This window comes from Leopardus geoffroyi, chromosome D4 (genome assembly GCF_018350155.1).
Source record: "Leopardus geoffroyi isolate Oge1 chromosome D4, O.geoffroyi_Oge1_pat1.0, whole genome shotgun sequence".
Lineage (NCBI taxonomy): Eukaryota > Metazoa > Chordata > Mammalia > Carnivora > Felidae > Leopardus > Leopardus geoffroyi.
Window position 1 is genome coordinate 12326590 of NC_059342.1, and position 23598 is coordinate 12350187.

Sequence of the window (23598 nt, forward strand, 5' to 3'; positions counted from 1 at the left end):
TTTTTGTGAGAGCATATACCACCACTGTAGGAAAATACCAATTTACTGAATCTCCTACTGTGTATTCAAGTTGTTTCTGATTTTTACTCTAACAAATGCCACACAAAATGCTTTAAACTTAAAAATTTCTTCACATGGAATAACTAGTATTAAGACTCATGAGATCAATGTTACAAATTAGGTATGTTGCAACTTACTTACAAACAAGAAAAAACTGGTGATTTTTGCTCTGGGGGACCTTAGACTGTAAGTGTCTACAAGATTTCCTTGAAAACAGAGGTGTGACTGATGCTGCACCAATACCAATTACTCACCAACCTTCCAGTATTCTCTCAACATGTCTACAGAGATCACTAGCGATTTAAGAAATATGAGAACACAAAAATAATATGATGGAGGCCCAATTTCAGCCCACAGTTAGCTCCCCTACACAGAGAGCGGACCTTTCGTTAATCATACTGTAATTACCGTGAGAAGCAAATAAGGAATCTGATACAAGAGATTTGTGTATCTTTGGAGGATTCTGATAGTAAAAGTATAAATTCAGAAGTATTATGTCTGTTCTTCAGATATTATAAGGAGTGGTAAGGGAGTTCTTCCTGGTAGCCAGGGTTACTCTAAGAATCTTTCTGTGAAAGAAAAGTTAGTACAGTAATTATTGCTTCTGTTTTCAAATTCTGTAGCATAGGGCATATATAATAATACTGTACTTCTCATAAGAAAAGGGCATACTGTAACTTGCCATCTTAAATAAAGCTGATGCCCAATCTAGCCATTTTGGAGTAGAATGGGAAAGATAGGAACCCTGCCACTTTTTAAAAAAGCAGTAACAACAAAAAAACAAATCACTGCTTCTTCTCCTAAAACAAACAAAAGAAAACCAAAAAACACCAAAAGCAAAAATTTGAGGTTGCAACATGAGGAAAGTGCTAAATATATACAAATGATGAACGGCTTATCATATTTAAAAATTTTAATTAGCTAGTGTATCATCCTGCCTCTGTTTTTACTGTTAATCTTTCATTTCAAGAAGCATCCTATTAGGTAAAGCAATTTCCCAGGGACGCACTTTGCTAATATAAATTGTTGTCACACTTCTTATATAATCTGCCTACTAACTCAAACCAACACTGTCTTTAGCAAGCTAGTTCCCTTCCTTAGCATATCAAAGCGAAAACGTTGTTTGTGGTACTTTGGCATGATGCAAATAAATTCTGTACCCTGTTTCCTACCAAAAATAGGCATAGGTAATAGTGCGTTATTTAAAATATAATCCTAAAGAGTCATGGGACAAGGCAGCAAAGGCTTTTCCCACAAAACAACTTTTTGAGTATTTAAAATCTGATACTTAGGTATTAAAGCCATTTAAATAACTGTAAATGCTGTGTCCAGCTTAAAATATATGGAAGTAAGGTTCCAGGTTTAAGAAAACATGGGATAGAACCCCGAAATAATCAAGTAATTCTCTGCTCTATGCCTTCATTTAAAATGTATGAGAAAAAGCATATCTAGTTATAATGACTTTCATAAGTCAATTAGTCATTGTTAATGCACTCTAAAGGCAAGTGTGACAGTTTCTCTAATTTGTTTTCGATATTTTTTTAATGTCCTAGACACAAATGACATTTTTAATTCCTTCTACAAGCGTAAGTAATCAAATCAGTTGGTTTCACTTAGACAGCAGCTCACACATCCATCCCATTACCACCATCACAGCAATTAAACAGGACTGCTTGGCAGAATGGAGTGGAGTTTAAAACACCAAAACGAGTTGGGGCCCCTGAGTGGCTCAGTCGGTTAGGCGTCTGACGTTGGCTCAGGTCATGACCTTATGGTTTGTGAGTTCGAGCCCCTCATCGGGCTCTGTGCTAACAGCTCGGAGCCTGGAGCCTGCTTCAGATTCTGTGTCTCCCTCTCTCTCTGCCTCTCCCCTGCTCGCATTGTCTCTCTCTCAAAAATAAACATTAAAAATGAAAAAATATAAAACACCACCACCAAAACAAGCAAAAATAAAAGTACACTTTCACTCATCTTAAGAGATGAAAAGTTTACTTAGAAATTGCAAACATTTAGCAAAGTTAAGACATAAACACTATTTTTCATATTCTACAGAAATACAATAATTTATAGCTGGCTTGGTACATGATCACATGATAAAAACAATCTAATGAAAAAAAAAAAAAACAACGATGGTTCATTCTACTTTTCTGCCACTTGTAACAACTTAATAAGTGTACCAGTAAGTACTGGAAGACAGATGTATAGGAAGATTAGAATCCTAGGGCTGTTTGTTAATACACATTATTATAAGAATAATATAAAAACAAAACAAGTACAGATACACAATTAACATGCAATTTAAGCTATTATTTTGAAGAGACAGGACAGAATTTAGTGAACACATTGAAAAATGTGTTAATAATGTGTTGTTATAATGAGCATATCATGGTATTTTACATGGCATGGAATTTCTTCCTCCTTAGATAATGCTTGGCAAATTGGAACAGATTGAGCTACTTCTACAGCAAATTTAAAATGTAGACAATGTGGATAATTGCATTAGATACTTTTCTAAGTATACTAATTTTTAAAGTACCATAATTTCATGCCTACCTCACCATCTCCCCAATTTAAAATAAAGTCAAATTTTGTACCCTATGAACCTGCACCGTCCAATATAGCAGCCCTTAGCCACACATGGCTATTTGAGCACTTACAAAGTAGCTAGTCAGAACTGACAGGCACTGTGAGTGCAAAATACACAATGAATTTTAGAAACTTACTATGGGGGGGAGGGGGGGAAGCGAAATATCTCCATAATTTTGTATACTGATTACATAGTGAAATATTTTTAATATATTGGGTTAATTAAAATAGTTAATGTCATGGGTTTCTTTTTTAATGTGCCTGCTAGAAAATTAAAAATTACATATGTGGCTCCCATTTCTTCCTACTGGACAGTGCTCAAACAGATAGTCTACAGTCACTTATTAGCCTTAGAATTTAGCATCCCACTTTAAGTAATCTGGAGTACAAACTCCCAGGACACTGTAAGCACACTCTGCACATACTTTACTGCAAAATTAATTTTTATCCCTCTGCAAGATACACATTTTAAGTGTAAAAAGAATTCACAAAATATTTAATCCTTAAGAAATGTCAATTACTATGTATTGTGAGAGCTAAAGGAACTTCAATGCAGACTGGAACACAGAGGAAAATAGTTAAAAAAAAAAAAAAACAGTGCAATCAGAGGGAAACAATTAGTATCTTCAGTAAAATTAAGGTAGCCAAACTTATCTTTAATGCCCAGGATCTGACCTTGCACCACAGATCATGTATGTAACTTGTCCACTGAACCACGACCTACAAGAAAATCTTTAAAAATCATTAAACTGCAACTTAAATACTCCATTTTTTGGAAAATCTGCAAGCAATGTAAAATTCACACACATCGTCAATTCTAACAGCAGACAGTATCTGAGAACTATCCCTTAAAGTCCCACAGTGTTAAATAAGGTTAGCAACTGCTTAGTGTCTAAGAGACTTGGACTTAAAAAAAAAAAAACTTTCTTAGAGGCTATTAAAAAATATCACTGACCTTTTGTCATTTTCTTCCCCTCCTCTTTTTTAAAAAAATTTCAGTAATAGTGTGTATAAATCCCTGGCATATTGATACCACATCATCTTTTATTGTGTCCATCTCAAATACAAATTAATCTAGCACACATTTCATTATCCTCCCAGGAACACCACCAAAATATAATACTGAGCGGTCACCACAGTCAGAGGCCAGCATCACAGTCATGCATCAAGAACCTCACCAGGAGGCGATGCCTAATTACCCTTGTATTACACACTCTGTTCCTCACAGCTCAGGCTGGAATGTTTGTTTTTCAACCGTTTAAATCTGTTTACACTGAGTAAGCTCTGTCAAAGATGCTCTGAAAGTCACAAATGAGCAGATTCTGAAACTACTGTATCTTTCATAACAATTTCTCCCTCATATTAAAGATGTTCTGAGAAAACAAGTAGAAGTTATTTAATATAATTCTGTATTTTACCATTACCACTTTGAAGACACTGGAAAGCAACCAAGTTTTAAGAAGAAATAAATAGAACCTAAGCCAGGTAACACCAGGTACACCAACAGAGAAACCGACTGTAGGCGTCTACAGTAATTCTCTCTCTCTTGAGTTTGGCAGCCTATTAAGACATTTAATCACATTTATTAATGTGCCTTGCACAAAAAGATGCTGCTTAAACTTTCCCCATCTCCTATCTTCAGACCGTGTTCTACACAAACAGTACGTTTATTGCATGTTACTAACTCCAGCCTAAATAAGCCTAGTAATTGATGCCAAATGATGTAATTTTTTCAGTTTCAAACATATATTGCTTTAAAAATATGCTCCTCCGTGAAAAGATAACAAGTTTCCTCTCCGAAAGCTGTTAATTTGCCATGAAATCAGTAACTGACTAAATATTTATTGAGCACCTACTATGACTGCACTCAGTCTACACTCATTCTTTAACCACTAAGAAAAAGTACCTGCTTCAAATGCAAGATGACACTGGTGAGGGAAGATAATATTTGAGCACTTCTGACAGAATGCTTTATGAGTCACTATCCGAACGTGTGAAACTGTTCACCCCAGGACGTGAAAAAAAATCTCAATATGTATTACTGATCACTTTATGAAGATAAATAAACATTTGAAGTAAGCTGCATAGTACTTTGAGGAAAGTGATGGCCATACATAAAATTAAGGCTGATTCCCTAAAGGTATGGAAGAAAAGCCAGAATGTCATGGTGCATAAGCATCCAAAGACAAAAATAAACATTTTACACAAACATCTGGTTAATTCAGGCAAATGGCACTTGTGTTAGGTTTCCAACTTTGCTTGAGGGGGCTGGTTTAATAAAGAAAACTGCTTTTAAATAGGAGCACTTTAAGCAAATATGAAAATAAAAACCCTTTAAATAAAATTCTCTGTAAAATCACTATACAAATTCAAGTTCCAAATCTCGTTTAAACATATATACATACATATATGTGAACACACACATATATATGCCTTAAAAGTATCAAATTTCACTTACAATGTGATGCAGCTGTGTATCTTGCCTTGCATGGTTTGAAGCTAATTATGTACCTTCCGCACAATACTGGATTTCTCCTGAAGCCACGCATGTGGGCAATGGTGCCGAGACAGAGGGAGGCTAGTTTTCACTTTCTAGCCTTTAACGATTGCGCCCCGCTGGATTCCTACAAGGCGTGAGGCATCATGCAATGTACTGAACACATACGGGGTCTGCACACAGAACACTCTTTCAGGGAAAGTGAGGTTTTAGGAGGCAAAACAGTTGTCAGTTTGAAAACGAACGGTAATCATTTCCTGAACAGGATTTCCAGAAACAAAATGATGTCAACTGAAACACCCCCACCTCTGCTCAACGTGGAAAACAATACATTACAGAAACTGTTTCCGTAGAAGACGTTAAGAGAACATTCATAATAGAGCCGTAGGGACTGAAGCAGCGAGGTGAAGAGTGAGACAAGCACAGAGCGTCTATGAGCTACTGCACTGATAGGGGTTTATAAAAAATACTATCTATACTAAAGTTTTAAGAGCTAGTAATATATTTAGCATACTTTTGCCTTTTCTTTTTTGCCACTGAATATAAAATTTTGTCCTAAATTTACTAAATCTTCTACACCCTGAGGAATAACAGATTAATGAAAGAATGCCAGGGTCAGCCTTGTGGACCATATTATTGTCCAAAAAGCACAACCTGTAAGAGCTAATATTCTTGGAAGCACAAAGGTTCATCAGCAGACTAAGCTACTCCTCTCTATTTTTTTTTAGCACAGAGTTTGGTTTTACAGTCTTAACATAACCTAACGAGAATACAGATGTCCAGGTTGAGAGCCAGAGGTGCCTCCTGCAATGCAAGCACGCGTGCGCGCACACACACACACACACACACACCTACAACTGACACAATGGTTTTCTGTCTCCACTATGAACTACGACATATTGCTGCCATTTAGGAATATATTATTCAATAGTCCTCTGAAAAGCACTTTGGAATCTTTAGCTGTATATTTTTATGAAATTACAGTTAAAAGTTATCTGCAATCTTGAAATATGGACTCTCTATCCCTCCCCTCTCCTGTAACCAAATATATAAAATGCCATATTTTAAATTTCATCTATTTACTTCTTTTCCTCCAACACAGAATTTGGGAGGGAATTCTTAAAACCCTTAAAGTGAGGCAAAGGATTCATTTACGACAATCATACGGCCTTTCTTTTCAGGCACAGTGCCACTGTTTCCCTTGAACATGGGCTGCACAGGTTTCGGACTAACCTGTAATTATGCACACGCTGTCCTCTAAATACCTCCAATCCCCAAAAAGTTAGTTGTCACAGGGAAAGAACTAATTCTTCTTGGCAGGGCGCTTAAAAATGCTAACTAAGAAATACAAACCAAAGCATCCTACCTGCTCATATCAGTATGTCATGAATGGATAAAAAAACTCCTCGGGACCGTGTCTAGCAACTGGAATAAATAAAATGAGTTACAATCAACTGTTTGATAAAAATTCTGTCCTTTGTTTTCTCCCTAAACATTAATCTTGCTCCCTCCAGAAATAAGAAAGGCACTCAAATTAACAAGGTATATATAGCTATTGTTTCAAAGACACTGTGTGACAAGTAGGATTTTCAGGGCTGATTTTCTTTCCTGCTCGCTGCCTGCATGCCAGGGCACGTCTCCACCTTGCTGTGCCTCCAGACTTCTCCAGTACACAGGAGCACAGTAAGAGTGCATCTAGGCATGGGGAGGCAGCAGCATGCAAAGTGCCAGGGTCTGCACCGTTCTCCTGGAGAAGTTCACTCAGAAGTCAAAAGTTTTTAATGGTGCTGTTCGAATTCCGTAGCATATTTTAAATATCTGAAAGTTCTAAAATTTGATTTACTAGTAACAAAATAACTGTAAGCTTACAAAAGCTTTCTGCAAAGAATATATGTTATTTCCTTTTATAACTAAACCTTTAGTATCTTCTGTAATTAAGAGGGACTAAGATACGGACTAGACTATTGTATAGTAAGTGACAGCTGTACTCCTAAATTAATATTTAGCCCATGTCAAATACTATCTTGTGCTACAGAAAATTACTAATGGTAACTTGTTCTCAACAATATTAAAAGTTCTCTTTATATAACAAGCATAAATTCACATGACGACCTGAATTCATCTAAATCACACAGTCTACCACCATAAATGCTTTCCTACAAACTGCCACGTAAAAGTCAAGGAACTTTTGTTTTCATATCTTGTGTCACATAAGCCCTTATCTGAAGATTTAAATGGCTTTTAGTGACAACATGTATACATTTAATCCTATTAATAATGAAGCCTTTAATCAGAACCGTACCATAGGAATAAGGGATATGACTGAGAGTCTGGGCCCAGAGTTTCCAAAGATGTAACAAATATGCTAAAACCTGGAAAAGAAAAAGGGGACATTAACAGGTATCTAATCCTTAAACCTAATAAGAGAAAAAGAAAATGACTCACATAGGTTTAATACCTAAAAGGTCTATAGTTCAAGCTGGGGAGGAGAAAAGGAGAAGCATAAAATGACTATCCTTGCACAAATACAAATCAACAAGTCTTTGAAATAAAAGAATTCCTTCAAATGCCCCAAAGAGTCTCTGGCTCTGTTGCCAAGATCTGTCCTCCAATACCATAAATGAACAGAAAGTGGTGTTCTTAATGCAAACGAGCTTTGTTCTATGAATTTTTAATATATATTAAAGTACAGTTAATTCATAATCATAGAGCTGCATTTCTTGGCTGGGATTTAACAGCTTAAACAAGGTCATTAAATGAAGAAGAATCATCTAAATTAACTTATTCTATATGTAACAGCTCACCTGTAGTATCATGAGGCTAGAATGTACCATTCATTCACAATCCATTGCTCTAACTTATCAATTTCTCAATCATAACTCATTCTATCCATTACTCATGATCAATCTTTCCCTTTTTCAGTGAATCATTTATTAATTTGATAAACATTTGGTAAGTCCTCGCCATGTGCAAGGCACACAGTAGAATCTGGGAACACCAAATTACCAAAACAGGTATACTTAAAAAATGGTGGGGCCAGGGAGGAAGGTGGTATGGAGGTATTTACAGATCTTATTGCTTTTGGTTTGTCAGTAGTATTCTTGATCCACAGGACAGTATGATGGCCGACTATTCTTCTAATGAAAGTTTGATGAAATGTGTCAATCAATCTAAACTATCTTTTTCTTTCAACAAGGATATTTATAGAAAAAAAGGTAAAGACTAACAAGTCCCTGAAAAGATATATCCTTTCCATGGCATGAATTTATTCACTCAAAGAGATACTACCATGCTACAGCTAATGAGTTTAGATGTCAACCATTTAGGAAAAAAACACAACCATATGGGGCAATGCTAGGTTTTTCTGTGAATCAACACTTGAAAAATGCAAACGTTAGAAATAAAGTAGCACACGAAAGTCACAAACGCTAAGTATCCTTCGGATGTTTGTGTTTTTACTGCCTACTCAAAATTTATTAGGAAGAAGAGACTGAGATGTCGTAAAGGACTGCATGGCTTCATAAGGGGGTGTATGAAGGGCCTTAAAACACATGAAGGCAGGTAACATCAAAGGTGGGCAGGGCACCGTATGGAGGGTAAAAAAGGCGCGGAGCCGCTGGTTCACAGGGGACTGTCTATACTCCTGTCCTGACACTCTCACATCAAAGCAGAAGAAGCCCTATTACTTGGGATACTGAAAATGACGCTTGGAAGGGAATACTGAGTGAGGCCAGGATCTGGCAACATGTATCCAGTGGAATGGGCTGAATCTCTCCTGTCATCTCTGTGTAGTCTCCCCACTATCCCCTGCAGGTAGAGAAAATCATCAACTAATGGTTTTATCCACAGAGGTCTAGGTAGACCTTGAGGTATTTGTAGACAAAGGGCCATGGGATTATGTTCATAATGGCAATTATTTTCTTACCTAAATACTATGAAATTTTGCCCCAAGAGAGAAAAGCAGATTCTGTCTACAAGGGCCAGGCTGGACAGTTTTTCTGGTATTCTCAAGTCTCCCCTGACAGTTTGCTGCTCAACAAAATCATGATGCACAAATAAAGAACTTGCTCTTTTCCTAAGCTTAAGGCAGTGTGCCTCGCTCAAGCCCAAGGCTTCCATAATATATACTAGGAGAAGTCTGCCTTTACATCTGTCCCCTCACCCTAAAGGTGACCTAGCAAGTAAAAAAAACAAGCAAAGCACGGCGGTCACTTACTTCTGCAGTGTGGCATCCTACGGTTTCCATCATTAGGGGACCTTTGAAAGGGCAGTTCATGTGAATATTGTGTGTGTCTGTGTGTTTAATGGGGTATGAGATTCGGTGGAAAGAGGACAGAGAATGTCTTCAGAACACATCCTTAAAATTAGACAAGTAAGGAAAAACATACGAAAGTGGAAGTGTCAAAAAATATGGAAGGGACTGGGAGAATGAAGAAGAGATAAGTGGAAGGGAAAGAACAAACACAGACCATTTACAAAGGGGGGAAACGTATTCAGAAAGTAAACATTAGCCGGCCCTTTTCCCACAGACCTGAAGAACCCAGCCCTTATTACTGAGAAATAAGATACAGCTGTTCGGTGGCTACTTTGGTACCTCATCCCTGATAAGTTTAGTATCAAAGTCTTTAAATTGTTTTATTTTTTTAAATAAAGATTGAAGACCTAACCTTCAAAATCTATTCTTTCCCCCTGGCTTTTGCCAGCAAATTTGTAATAACCACTTCATAAAAATTGTGTGGTTTAAGTGTATCCTTAAGAACTTAAATTTTTACAAAGGAAGATTGTTTATGGATACATTTCCAGGCATATTTCACTTTTCATGGTGAATTTAAAAGGAAAACAAGTAGTAATAACTGAAAATGGCATTCCAGGTTAAAAAAAAAAAAAAGGTTTATATAAGGGCTAATGTGAGTGTTTTTGGCCCATACCAAATTTGAGGTAAAAAGAATCTATCAAAACTAGTAATAAAAATAATTCCCAGTATTGCAATTACATAAACTCTTAAAATTAGTTTTTCTTTTAAAATAACCACTTTAAAATGGATTACACATTGGAAGCATGTTTTTTATATAAATTCCAATACTTCTGACTTTGGTTACACTAGTCGATAACTTGAGTCGAGAAAGAGACATGATTTATATTTTTGCAAATCCCATCTATCTGGCCATTTGATTCTCAAAGCAGTAATTAGATGGAGTAATTTTGAGCTTGTACTATTCTAAGGCTGAACTACAACTTAAAATTTTAATTGAAAAAAACTAGCCTATACAGCAAGCAACTGCACTGAGGTGGGTAGATGTGTCTGTTAACCGATTAGGAGAACCAAATGAGAAGAAGCTTCACGTATAGAAATATAAAAGATGAGAAGAAGAAAAAAATTAAGACTCACTGTTTAGCAGGAAGAAACTACACAGTTATTTTATCCCCAAAGGAATGCCAGTTCTTAACAAAATAAATAAAATTAAAGATTTACTATGGACTTTTAACCCAAAGATGAAGAACACATACCAGCAAACAATTCATGCGACTATGTAAGAAAGGAAAGCAATATTGCACTGAAAGGGGGAACCTTGCAGGACTAATCCACCTCTCACTGACTCAGCGTAACCAGCCACTTCCGGTAGGCACTGGCAAACCTGGCCTGCTCTACGTTCCGGCAGGTGGACAATACTTGATCGATGAACCTATGCTCCATCTCCAGGCCCCGAGAGTCTGGAGCTGGGGTCCGCTTCAGGCGTTTGGTTTCCTGGGAATAGCCTTGCTTGCTAGAGTCATTCAGCCCATCCACCTCCATGGCCTGAGACATGTGGGGGCCTCCTGGGATGAGGTGCAAGTCACTCGAAGTTCCCCCAGGGCTGTCTGCAGGTGACAATGGGGTCACACTGTGAGGAAACCTACCACGTAAGTGATGCTGAAGGTAGAAAATATGCCGCCTGTGAAAGAGGAGGGGGAGAGAATACAGAAAACTCATATCACAAAGTCAAGCTTTTTAGGAAAAAAAAAAAAAAGCTGATAATTTTAAAACATACTGTACTCAGTTCATGGCTCCCGTGGTAACCCTGAGTTACCTGGAGGAAGGAGGTGGAGTAGTTACCCTGAAGTCTCTGCATATTTAGACCAGAGTCTTAGAAGCCCAGATTACTGGACTGTGAGAAAGAATAATACGACCCCCAAAGGATTTTTAATATCACCGACTGAGATGATGGCAATCACCTGGCATTGTTACTCTTTGTAACTACAATCGGAAATTAGAAAATAGGTCGTAGCCCAATCTCTGCTATAAAAAAAAAAAGCAACAACAACAACAACAACAAAAAACAGAACCAAAAATTAACTTCACTGATATCCTAAAACAGAAGTGAATTAACAAGGGGATTAAATAGCTCCGCTAGAGGTGTAGTCCATGGTCTCTATCCAGTATTTCCTTTAATAAGAACAGGTCTTATTATCTAAAAACCAACTTAACTTTCCCTGAAATCTGTCACTATAACTATAGTCTCATTAAATATCCCTGCAGCAGGGATATCTCATTATTCATATTAGCAACTCTAAGCTCTGAAAAGTTAATTCTGTCCATTTCCCCAGCATATTCTGGAGTAGACAGGGAGCATATAATTTACCCATTTTATAGAGGATAAAACTCAAAGGACAGATAAGGTGCCTAAGGGCAATGGCTCAGTAGTAGAAAACTGGCCTGTATAGCATCCAGGCCATCCCATTGTCTCTTTTCCCCATGCCCCACCCCAAACTTCAAATAATTTTTATACAAAGCTTCTACTCTGTTAATCTAGCTATCTCTTCAACACAAATATAATTTTAAAATTTTCTCAACCTTGCTACTGATGAACCTAAATATAAAATAGCAACAAAAACATCTGTAACACCCCAAATGACATGGAGGTTAGTATCTATCTTGTCTCTAGAAAATGTGGAGTCAGAGTGTCTCTTCAGTACGAGAAAAAGAAATTTAGGAAGGTGCCGAAGAGGGTAGACGGTCTCCCATCTTCTAAATGTACTTAGCATGGAGGAGCAGCTGAACGTGTCTCCTCAAAAGGCGGCAAATCCCAACGAGTTTAAGAACATACAAATATGTAAAACGCCTGTCTCCTGCTTGGCACAGCAAGTCCTTCGTCTACAAATAGAATCCTATAGCCTGAAGCAGAATCCGCATTTATAGAGACAGAGATGCTTCAAAAAAGAACCAATCAGGGGGTTCCCATACCTGGACTTCCTTCCAACATGAAAGTTACTTGGCTGTCAAATGTACTCAGAACTCAGGTTATGAGGTTGCTAATCCTTTCACTCCTTCCTAATAATTCTGCCCTGCTCCCAAAGCACACCTTACTTTAAAAAAAAACAAACAAAAAACAAAAACAAAAAAACCCCAGCCAGTGTCAAGAGTTTATTACTTAAGGAACGTTAATTTGCAGACCTTCAATAAGCTTAACTATTCTCAAGGTCCAATCAACGGTCCGATCAATGGTCTACACCCGACTCTGCATCAGAATGTACCCGCTAAGTTTCTTTCCATTGTGTTTTTGAAGACTAGATGGCAGCCTTCCACCCCACACGTGCTACAAGTATCAGGATCTCTAAGGAGGGAGTCTAGAAACTTTTGTTTTCAGTTTGGAAGTAACACAGCTGTTGCACAGTCAAGGTTGAATTCCACCGTCTAAGCATTAGACAGATATCTGCATGAGGAACTTATTGAAGATCATGAGGATGTGGTAACGAAAACTCCTCTGAACTCAGGCAAAGCTCCACAATCAGATTACCATATTTACTCCAGAAGGCAGGCCTACGATGTAGGACCTTCTACAGCTCTCAGGAAGACATGTGGTTTCATGCAGAAAGCGGATTTTTCCCTTCTCTTACCTGTGGCACCAAAGGGTTTCATGTCCTGGGTAGGAATCAATAAGATCAGTGCTGAATTCAACTTCTTCTTCGAGAAGATGGGGAAGATTTATCCTTGCTTCCTCTGTTGAAGCTGCTGCTGCTTCATCTTTTGCAAGAACCAGAGCTGGCTCACTTCTCAGAGGGTTTTGCTCCAATACAGAACCATCTATCACAGTTTGGCTAATCAAAGACTTTAACAAAAACTGGCGGTAGTGAAATCCACTGTGGTCTGAAACGTGCATGGATGCCCAGTGTTTAGTAGAAGACAGTTCATCAAGAAGAATCTTGTAGGAAGAAAAAAGGGAAGTGAGAAGTGGAATAGCCAAAGGCTTTTCTTCTCCATTAACGCCTTGGATTTCTTTGATTTGTTCCTTGTTTTTCTGGTAACAACTGTTTCTACCAATACTTTGTATACAATGTCCAACACAGTGCTGTCACTTAGTGGAAGCTCGGTAAAGGCTAGTTTCCCCCTTTCCCTGATAAATAAGAGATTTTTTTATATACACCACAGAATTGAAAGACTTGTCATTCTTTCCCTGGACCTTAATCAATCACATTCTGATTGGCACACCCACAGAAAAGCCAAATTCTAGAATAATGATGAACATTAGGGTGATTATTTACAAGAATGCTGATGTTGAAGAGAAAATATAAATTCAGAGGTTACTCTGAGGTAAACTTTAACATTTAACCAACACTAGAATATTTAACTTATTATTTATTGAACAATTGACTCAAGGTAGGGATTTGTTCTTCACTATGTAAGTGCCATGAGGGCACAGAGCATGTCAGTTTTGTTCACTACCTAATTCTAAGGGCTTAGTGCAAAAAACATGATGCATGAAAAATAGGAATTTCCAAGAGCTCATAATTTTCACTGTTCATGTCAAACTCAATTCATATCAATGATAAATGATTTTGTTAAGTAGATGAAACAAAATTCAGCAGTGAATTGTTACAGCCTGCGTATTATCAATCCTGCAAACTAAGCAATTTCGAATGGAATGATAAAAAGAAAAGCCAGCAGTTATGAAAAAATAAATTATTTGGCACTGTCTTGTACAAGTAGCAAACGCAAGTGGATTTTGATCAGTGAAAGCCATATTGAGGGCGTGCCACATTCCATCAGAGGATTTTCAGATCAGCTAAAGAAAAAAGACATAGACTTTTCAGCAGTGAATGGCAGCTACCGCACAAAGCCAAAGGGCTCCTCCTTCACCTGCTCGTCAAGGGCCCCAGGTAAACTCCTTCTCCTGCACCAAGATCACCTCTCCATTTCTCACATGCCCTTTCTTCCCTAGAAGAAATTTCTCCCTCTTCTGAACCTCCACAGTTTCTGTGTGTTCTCCCATATATATTACAGAACTTAACTGTACATCTTTTCATCCTCACTAAACTCTAAAAGTTGTTTGAAATATTTAGTCACTCCTAATTGCTGTTTCCATCATTCTATACCCAGTGGCCTCAGAGTGGACGTCTAAGTATTTTATAAGTGAACAATTTAATGAATTAAGTGACCAGTACAGAGGGGCAAGATTACTCCAGCTAGGACAGCAGATTTATATCCGTGAAATGTTTTAAACATCTCCTTTAAGTTCTAAAGAGTTTATTTGAAGCCAAATAAGTTTGTTTCCAGAACTGGTGAATCTCTGAGAAATGGAAAACAAGACTGTTCATTTGATTAAAATAGTGCACAAAATAGCACCAGATAAACTTCTACCTTAGAAAAATACACACTAACCTTAAGGTTGTTACATTTTTGAAGAATTAACCTGCAGAACATTTAGGCTACAATACATCAGATTTCTAATTTTGGTAGGACTTCTTAATATTGATTGAAGAGTACAAAACATGTTTAAAAGGAATTTACATAATGTGAAAAACCTTTAGATTATTTCTTACTGCATATTTCTATACACAAAAATTTTAATTTTTTTTTTGTAATTTTGAGACAAAAAATAGCACAGACATGGAAGATTTTCAACAGTATCAATTTAATTCCTTTAAAGATATTTCTCAGACTTTTGGGGGGGCCTGGGTGGCTCAGTCAGTTAAGCGTCCGACTTTGGCTCAAGTCATAATCTCACGGTTCATGGGTTCGAGCCCCATGTCGGGCTCTGCGCTGATGGCCTGGAGCCTGCTTCAGATTTTTTGTCTCCCTCTCTCTCTGCCCCTCCCCCACTTGCATGTGTGCTCTCTCTCTCTCAAAACCAAAACATTAAAAAAATTAAAAAAAAAATTTTAACAGACTTTTTAGGAGAAAAATTCACTAGATATATTTAAGAGGCATAATAAACTAGAAAAGAAACTTTAATAGGAATTTCAGGGCATTTTTTTTTTACTAGAATAAAAAGGTTGAGAGATATAAGCAATGACTTTTTAAAGCGACAGCCATTACTTTTAAAGAGATCTTGGGGCGCCTGGGTGGCTCAGTCGGTTAAAGGGCCGACTTTGGCTCAGGTCATGATCTTGCAGTCCATGAGTTTGAGCCCTGCATTGGGCTCTGTGCTGACAGCTTGGAGCCTAGAGCCTGCTTCGAATTCTGTGTCTCCCTCTCTCTCTGCCCCTTTCCCATTCGCACCCTGTCTCTGTCTTTCAAAAATGAATGTTAAAAAAAAAAAATGATCTTAAAGACACTGCATAGAGATATGGCTTAAATGTAAGGTACTGACAGAATCAATGACCTATAGATGGTGTAATTTACATATTACTATTCTTTTTCAGCACTCCTTATAAACATGAATGAGTGAATAAATAGCTACAAGAAAACCACAGAAGCAGGACTATGACCCAGAAGGATAACAGGTAACAATCCTAAAATTAAAATAAAAAAGGTGTGTGTGTGTGTGTGTGTGTGTGTGTATGTGTATATATATATATATATATATATATATATATATATATATATATATGCGCTATCTGCCCTATAAATTTTTAAAAATACATTTGGTTATTTTCTGATTATGAGTGACACAAAATGATCATTCTAGAACATTTCAAAAATACAGAATACAAAAAAAGCAAAAAGAATCATTCATCACCTTATTGGCCAGAGAAAACTACTCTTAACATTCTGGCCTATCACCAGTCTTTCAGCTTTTCTCTATGCATGCATGTGCGCAGTTTATCTTTAACACAGACTTGGGATACTCTTTTATTCTGATTTCATCCCACTAAATTATATACATATACCCATGTCATTAAATATTACTCTATAATTTTAAACTTTTGCATGATATTTCATCCTAAAGATTATCACAATTTAACCATTCGCTCATTTTGTTTCCACTCTTGTATAAGTAACACTCTTTTGAACACATATATATATAAAGTCTATGTGCACAACTTATTTACTTAGGAGAAATTTCTAGAAGTATATTTACTGGAACAGTGAGAAACATTTTTTAAAGTTCTTCATATATATTGTCAAAGTGCCCTCCAGAGGGACTGTGTAATTTATATTCCTACTGGAAGAACATGTTAAATATTTCTTAAATTCCTTACTAGTACTTTAATATTCACTAATTTAATAAGTGGAAAATCATGTCATTTTAATTTGCATTTCCTTTTACCATTAAGGCTAGAGATTTATTTTATTCTCTTCTTCTTCCTGTGTCTTCTTATGCAAACTGCCTATTTTGCCTAATTCTCTTTTTTTTTTATAACTGCCTAATTTACTATTTGTGATAGTCCTTAATTTTTCTTACAAGTCTTTAAGAGATCTTTATAAAGGTATTAGGTCCCTATGTTATAAATGTCTTTCTTTTTTTAAAAAATATCTTTCTTACTACATTACTGCAACTGATTTTTTTAATTCCATTTTTTTCCTTCAGGTAAGTTTTTATTCCATTTAGAGTTCAGTTTGGTATATGATATTAAAACCTGAGTATTTGCTAAAAGGTCAATCTTAATCAGCATCACAGATTGAACAAAGAATCCTTTTTCCAGTTATGTGAAATTCCATATTTCAACGAAATTTGTACACATTATGTATTGGGATTTGCTTCTGGGCCTTATATTTTCCATTAGTGTGTTAATTACTGAGTAGTACCAAGATTACTCTCTTTTTATAAACATTTAGATAGATACTAGTATACACTGTTCCTCATTTTCATTTTTTTCAACAATTTCTTAGCTATTCTTGAAGATTTATTCTTTCTAATGTACTTTAAGAACCAATTTCTGAAGTTAAAAAATAAACTGGTGGTTTTTAGTATATACTGAGTTGTGCAGTCATCACTGCTGTCTAATTTCAGAACATTTTCATCACTTTCATAACAACTTCCATTCCTATTAGGAGTCCCCTAAATCTCCATTCCCCCAGTCTCTGGCACCCACTAATCTGCTCTGCCTATTCTGAATGTCATATAAATGGGATTATAGGGTATGTGGCCTTCCTAATCTGGCTTCTTTCAGTCAGCAATGTTTTTAAGGTTCATCCATGTTATGGCATGTATCAGGACTTTGTTCCTTTTTATGGCCGCATAATATTCCATTGTATGGATGGATACACCACATTGCATTTATCTACTCGTCGGTTATCGAACATTTGAGTTGTTACCTTTTTGGGGCTATTATGAATAATGCTGTTATAAACGTTGCTGTAATAAGTTTTGGTATGAACATGTTTTTGATTCTTTGGGGTATATATAAGTACCTAAGAGTGGAACTGCAGGGTCATATATGGTAATTCTAGGTTTAATTTTTTGAAGACATGCCAAACTGTTTCCCACAGTGGCTGCACCATTTAACATTCCTACCAGCAACGTATAAGGGCTCCAATTTCTCCACATCCTTGCCAACACTTGTAACTGCTGTTTTTCATTTTAGCCATGCTAGTTGGTTTTCATTTGCTTTTCCCTCATGGCTAAGACGTTGAACATCTTTTCATGTCTTTATTGGCCATCTGTGTATCTTTTTTGCAGAGATGACCCTATGTGCTTTCTCAGGTGACACAAGGTATCAACTTTCAATTAGCTAGGAGTAGTAAACTGGCGAACCGTGATCTTTCCTCTCACCCCACAGTCACAAATGAGACTATTTTAAAATCTACTTAAATCCACTTAGAACACACAATCAGAATAGAAAATAGAAAATGAAAATCTCATAATTCCACCCTAGCACTGTTCATAATTCTTTATTCTTTTTTTTTTCTGAGCAGCAGCAAATGTATACATGCTTGTAACAGAAAACACAAAGCAATATATCTGTAACATCATGTGTGAGGATATATATAAAGGTTGAGCAGTTACAACATGCCAAGCAGTATTCCAAACACTTCAAAATCTCATTCAATGCTAATAATATATTTAAAAATTATATTAGGACCATCTCATATTTAGTTTAGATCCTTATCCTATAGTGAACATTTTTCTTTAAGTTATCTTCCAAAATATAACTTTTAGTACCAACAAAATATTCCAATTTGTGATATAATTCAATGTAACTAATCTGTCATTATTGGAGGGTTAGACTGTTCTAGTTTTTCACTATGATAAACAGTATTTTTATATACCAAATGTTCATATTTTATATAATAGGCAGTGTTTACCCAACACTTAGTACGAGCCCTTGTGAGAGCCACTTTATGTGGATTCTCCCATTTAATTCACAACACTTGATGAGGTAGGGATTACCATCAGGCCCATTTTACAGATGAGGAAACTGAAGGTTAGTGAGGCCAAGAAACTCCCCCAGGGCCACAAGCCAACTTGGTGGCAGAGTCAGGATTCAAGTTAGGTCTGTGTGACCACCGAGTGGAGCCTTTGATCACGACACCACCGAATCTCGTCTCCCGTTATGTCTTTAGGCAGAAGAGCTAGATCAAAAGGAACATGCCTCTTTTTGGGTAAAGTCTGTAAACGCTGCCATGTTACCCTTCAGTAAGATCATACCTGTTTCTACAATGCTTGTTTTCACACCCTTATCAATGCTGGATACCAGCACTTTAAAAAAATAGTATTTTCAATTGTCTATGTAAAAAGATGCCAGCTCATTGACGGGTACCAGTGATTCCTCTGTGATTACTTCCTCTAATAGACAAAGCATAGTAGGGCATGATCTCCTAGCAGGGCCCAGTGGTTTCTAAGTGCAGAAAGGGGATTTTGTAAATCCAGCCCCCAGAGAGCACTGCGGCAGCAGTGGTGACAGGAAGAGCACCGAGGTCAAGGGCAGGGCACAGCAGGTGGACAGCCCAGGTGAGCCTCAGACTGGACCCAGGCAGCTGAGTCAACACACCGCTCATGAGTTCTCATCTTTAACATCTGAAAAGTGTCAAGAAACCAAGAATTTCCCCTTGGCCCCGTGTTCCTGACTTTATGGGAATGCCACTTTAAAAGGTCCACATCGGGGCGCCTGGGTGGCGCAGTCGGTTGGGCGTCCGACTTCAGCCAGGTCACGGTCTCGCGGTCCGTGAGTTCGAGCCCCGCGTCAGGCTCTGGGCTGATGGCTCAGAGCCTGGAGCCTGTTTCTGATTCTGTGTCTCCCTCTCTCTCTGCCCTTCTCCCGTTCATGCTCTGTCTCTCTCTGTCCCAAAAATAAATAAACGTTGAAAAAAAAAAAAAATTAAAAAAAAAAAAATAAAAGGTCCACATCAAGGTAGGAAAGTTTCCAAAGACCTCTCGGCTCACCTGGACTCTGCCTTTTTCTTTATCTTCAACGCTCCCTGTGCCCCTCCCCACCCCCTACGCACTACCAAACTGTGGAGCTGGGATGACCAGACTTCATAAGGACCCAGATCTCCCACACCCCACCAGACCCCTGACGAGGCCACAGCCTTAGCCGTTTCCAATGAGCCCAGCCTGGATGAGAAGCCGTTTCTGGGCTCCCATCACACCCCGTGCTTCCTTCGGCTCCGGCAAGTGTCAGACCACGTTGTAATTGCTGGTATCTGTCTCCTCAACTAGATTTTCAATTTGTTGAGAGCACTCCCTTTGTCATCATGCTACACCCAGCATATAGGCCGGCGTCTGGGAATGAAAGAGTTTCAGTACTTTTTCATGAATAAATTACAGAGCTCATCTAGCAAACTGGCAGCCAGTTTCACCTAAACTTTTCTATCCAAAGAAAGGAACTAAAATTCAGTGAGCCTCTATTAGGTGCCCAGTACTTCACATGCACAAACTCCAGTAATTCTCACAACCCACTGCGGAAGGCCGTCGAGCTGGTATTTCACAGATAAAACGTTAAAGCCTCACTTTCCACACAGGGCTAGTAGGGCCAAAATCTGAAGCCAGGTCGGTATGAATCTGTCTTTGTGCTCTTTCTACTCCGATAACATTAAGGGACACCCCCTCCGAAACACAACGCCAATATAAACCGGAGGGGAGGGGTTACTTTTCCAGAACTGTTGGTTTAAAATTCCCTTGGAATTTAAAAAAAATCCTGGAGGAATCTCTGGTTAGGATACAGAGAGGGGAGCAGGAACCTGAGAAGGGAGATGTAGAAGGGGGTGGTGAGCAAAATTAGAGAATGCTTCTCTATTAATCTCAAAGCACCACGCGAGGTATTTTGACCCCTTTAAGGTGTCTCAAGCCTGGGAAGCTTTCAGAGGAGTACCGTGGATTCTTATGGCACTAAAACATAAGAAGCGAAGAAAAATAGCAGCTGTCATATGTATGATGGAGCAAAAGGATAGCCGGTCTCAGTCTGATGAATAATAAGTCATATAACCGTGGCCAAGCCTAAGTCATTAAAATTCTCTGGAAACTTCCATCTCCTCATTTCTAAACTGAAAGGTTTAGGCTATGACAGCTTCCAACCCGGCTCTGCATCCAGAAAGCTCCCTGAGCCCATGAAAAATACTGATCTTAAATCCTGTCCTTTCCCCAATTTCATAGGCCTGGGGTGAGACTCAGAAATCCTAAAGTGACTGACAGACTCAGCCAAGTTTGGGAACACCAGGTGAGATCTTCTTTTTCCTCCCCAGGAGAGAAGGTGAACAGGCAGCCAGCTGGTTCAGCACATCAAGTCGCAGAACGGAAGACCACCAAGAAAGAACCGGTCCAATTCTGTAAGGCTTAATAATCTCTTCCTGTTTCAGGGCAAAATGCATTATGCTCAGTCTTCTTTGCTGCTTAAACTTGTGTTAGTTCTACCAACGTACTAACCAGAAGAGTGCCAAAAACTGCACTGGTGAGGAATGTAAACTTTTTGAATTGCCACGGCTTCCCTGGAGGTATCAGCTGCTAGATCCTTCCCAGGCTGCTGGGCCATTAGTTCCTCTACTTTCTTCCTTAAAAGTTCCTCTGAGGAGGAAATGCTATCAGAAGATTTAAAGGGCAGACAGGGAATGTGTGTAGGGAGACTGGAGGAACAGCCTTACCTTGACGTCTAGCTTGGCCAGATGCTGCAGAACCCAGATGCGATGGGACCAGGCATTATAGTTGCTTGGGTATCTCCCTGCCGCTTCACCACAGACCTCCATCTCTTCTCGTATTAGTCTCTGTGTCCTTTCTGCAGGAATTGTTCCCAAGTTTCCTTTTGTCACAAAGGAAGGCAAGGAGGTTTCCTGAATTAGCTGTTGTAGCACCCATCGCCTGTTAAGGTACACGTGGGAATGAGAACGAGGAAAGAACATAAATCAGAGAGGAAAACAGCCAGCTTTCTTTGATCTTAATTTCCATTCGTGCAATGCCTATCTATGAGCCCAATTTTGCGGCAGTGGGATTACTTTGTTGTATTTGTTTTTAAAGATATATTGGGGTGCCTGGGTGGCTCAGTCAGTTGAGCGTCTGACTTCAGCTCAGATCATGGTCTTGTGGTTCACGAGTTCAAGCCCCACAATGGGCTCTATGCTGACAGTTCAGAGCCTGGAGCCTGCTTCAGATCCTGTGTCTCCCTCTCTCTCTCTGCCGCTCCCTTGCTCGTACTCTCTCTGTCTCAAAAATAAATAAAACAGTAAAAAAAATTTTTAAAGATATAATTAGCTTCAGCACCATGGATAGAGAGGAAGAGGAAGAAAGGTCAGAGAGAGGAACCTTTCTAAAGCATTAAAATGTGTCAAAAAGACATTGCCTAGTTCTAATATAACAACTCAAAAAAGTCCAATTGGCCAGGAAATGCAAAGACAAGGGGTGTGTGTGTGTGTGTGTGTGTGTGTGTGTGTGTGTGTGCGCGCGCGCGCATGCACGCGCATGTGTGTGTACCGGGTTGTGGTGGTAGTGGTCCTGGAAGGGATATTAATTAATGGCTGGTAAATCCCAGAAGAGGAATCATGGTTCACATCTTTAATTATATGTACATGCCTCACCCTATGTGTATTTGTTTGCAAATAAGAAACTGCATTATGACTGCTTTCATTAAGCAGAATTTCTTTATTATAGCAGAAAATGTGGAAAGACACAAATACAATATAATTAGTTAAACCATCAAGGAGATTTTAAAATGTCTTTATCCACAGATTTTCCCCTTGTCTATTTAAGATTTTCATTAGCATACATTTAAATGAAAAGCACTAAAAAAGCATGTCTAACCACCTAACGTCTTTAGTTTTTACAAATATTTTCTCAATAAGAAGCATTCTTATAGACGAAATTTTCCAACCCAAAGGTTACTAGAAATTGAGTATAAAAATTCATTTTGTCATTTTCAAACAGAAGCTTTTTACTTAACAACAAAAACCTGTTTTATAAAATATTAGATAACCCTATAAATTGGTACAATAATGCACTTCCCCTGCCATCACCCCTTTCCAAACCTCTATACACACGCTCATATGCCTCTCTGAAGTGTCATCCCAATTCCTACTAAGAAAATACCATGGACTCCACAGTGGAAGTAGCTGATTTGCAATGCTAGCCAAAGGCAAGATCACAGCTAAGATACCTTGAACTAAGATCCTAAAAATGCTCAGGACTTAAGAAAAGTTCTAAGTGGCTTAGTAAACTGAGAATGGACTTCTTTATAAAGAATTTCCCCCACTGACCCCAGCCGCAAGCCCACACCATCCCATTTTAGTCAAAATGGAGTCATTTTGTGGAGTCCCAAGAGCAAGATGCTTCAGAGAGCCAGGATGTTGAGATGAGTTTTTACGTGCATTTTGGCTGCCTCGGGCCTTTAACCTAAAAATATCCTTTGCGATTATCATCTTAGCAACTTCAGCGTGGCCTATACACCATTCACCTCAGCTGCCCTTATTTTGTTAGTTTTAATAACCACAACCATCACTACGGCAATCTGTACCAGAAACACACCTGAATGGATTCTAAAACCTGAGTTGCTCATTATAGTTGAATATGTAAATGCCATCTCTATTATGACCGCTCAGAGAGTTAATAATAACAGCTAAAATCTACTGAGTATTTAATATGTGCCAGGCACTGTGGCAGTGTTAACATACATTAGCTCATATAAAGCCAACCATTAACTCTGAAATAGGTGTAATTATTATTCCCGTTTTACGAATGAGAAAACTGAGGCTGGAATTTCTGAAGATCACACAGAGAGCAGGTGATGGCATATAGATTTAAAAGTAAGTAACTTGGCTTAAGAATTCATACTCTGAACCAATATGTGACCCTGACTGACACTGTGTTTTTTGTCCAGCCATTCTGAATCCT

The 23598-nt window shown here is 38.1% G+C and overlaps 1 protein-coding gene and 1 long non-coding RNA gene across 3 annotated transcripts in view; one reads left to right on the forward strand and one right to left on the reverse strand.

Moving 5' to 3' along the window:
• Positions 1-2036: 2036 nt before the first annotated feature.
• PTAR1 (protein prenyltransferase alpha subunit repeat containing 1) overlaps positions 2037-23598 on the reverse strand; it is a 51137-nt gene continuing 29575 nt past the window's right edge. The window contains exons 5-7 of one of the 2 annotated variants that reach the window (XM_045468460.1): positions 21363-21576; positions 13019-13323; positions 2037-11076 (exon numbers count right to left, since the gene is read on the reverse strand). In XM_045468460.1, coding sequence (XP_045324416.1) covers positions 10734-11076; positions 13019-13323; positions 21363-21576 — 862 coding nt within the window. In that variant the 3' untranslated portion in view covers positions 2037-10733. The remainder of the gene's footprint in view (positions 11077-13018; positions 13324-21362; positions 21577-23598) is intronic. The other variant, XM_045468461.1, reaches the window with a different exon arrangement.
• Positions 16859-23096, forward strand: LOC123592982. The gene is made up of 2 exons (XR_006710032.1): positions 16859-19377; positions 19625-23096. It is a non-coding gene; the product is annotated as an uncharacterized LOC123592982 (long non-coding RNA).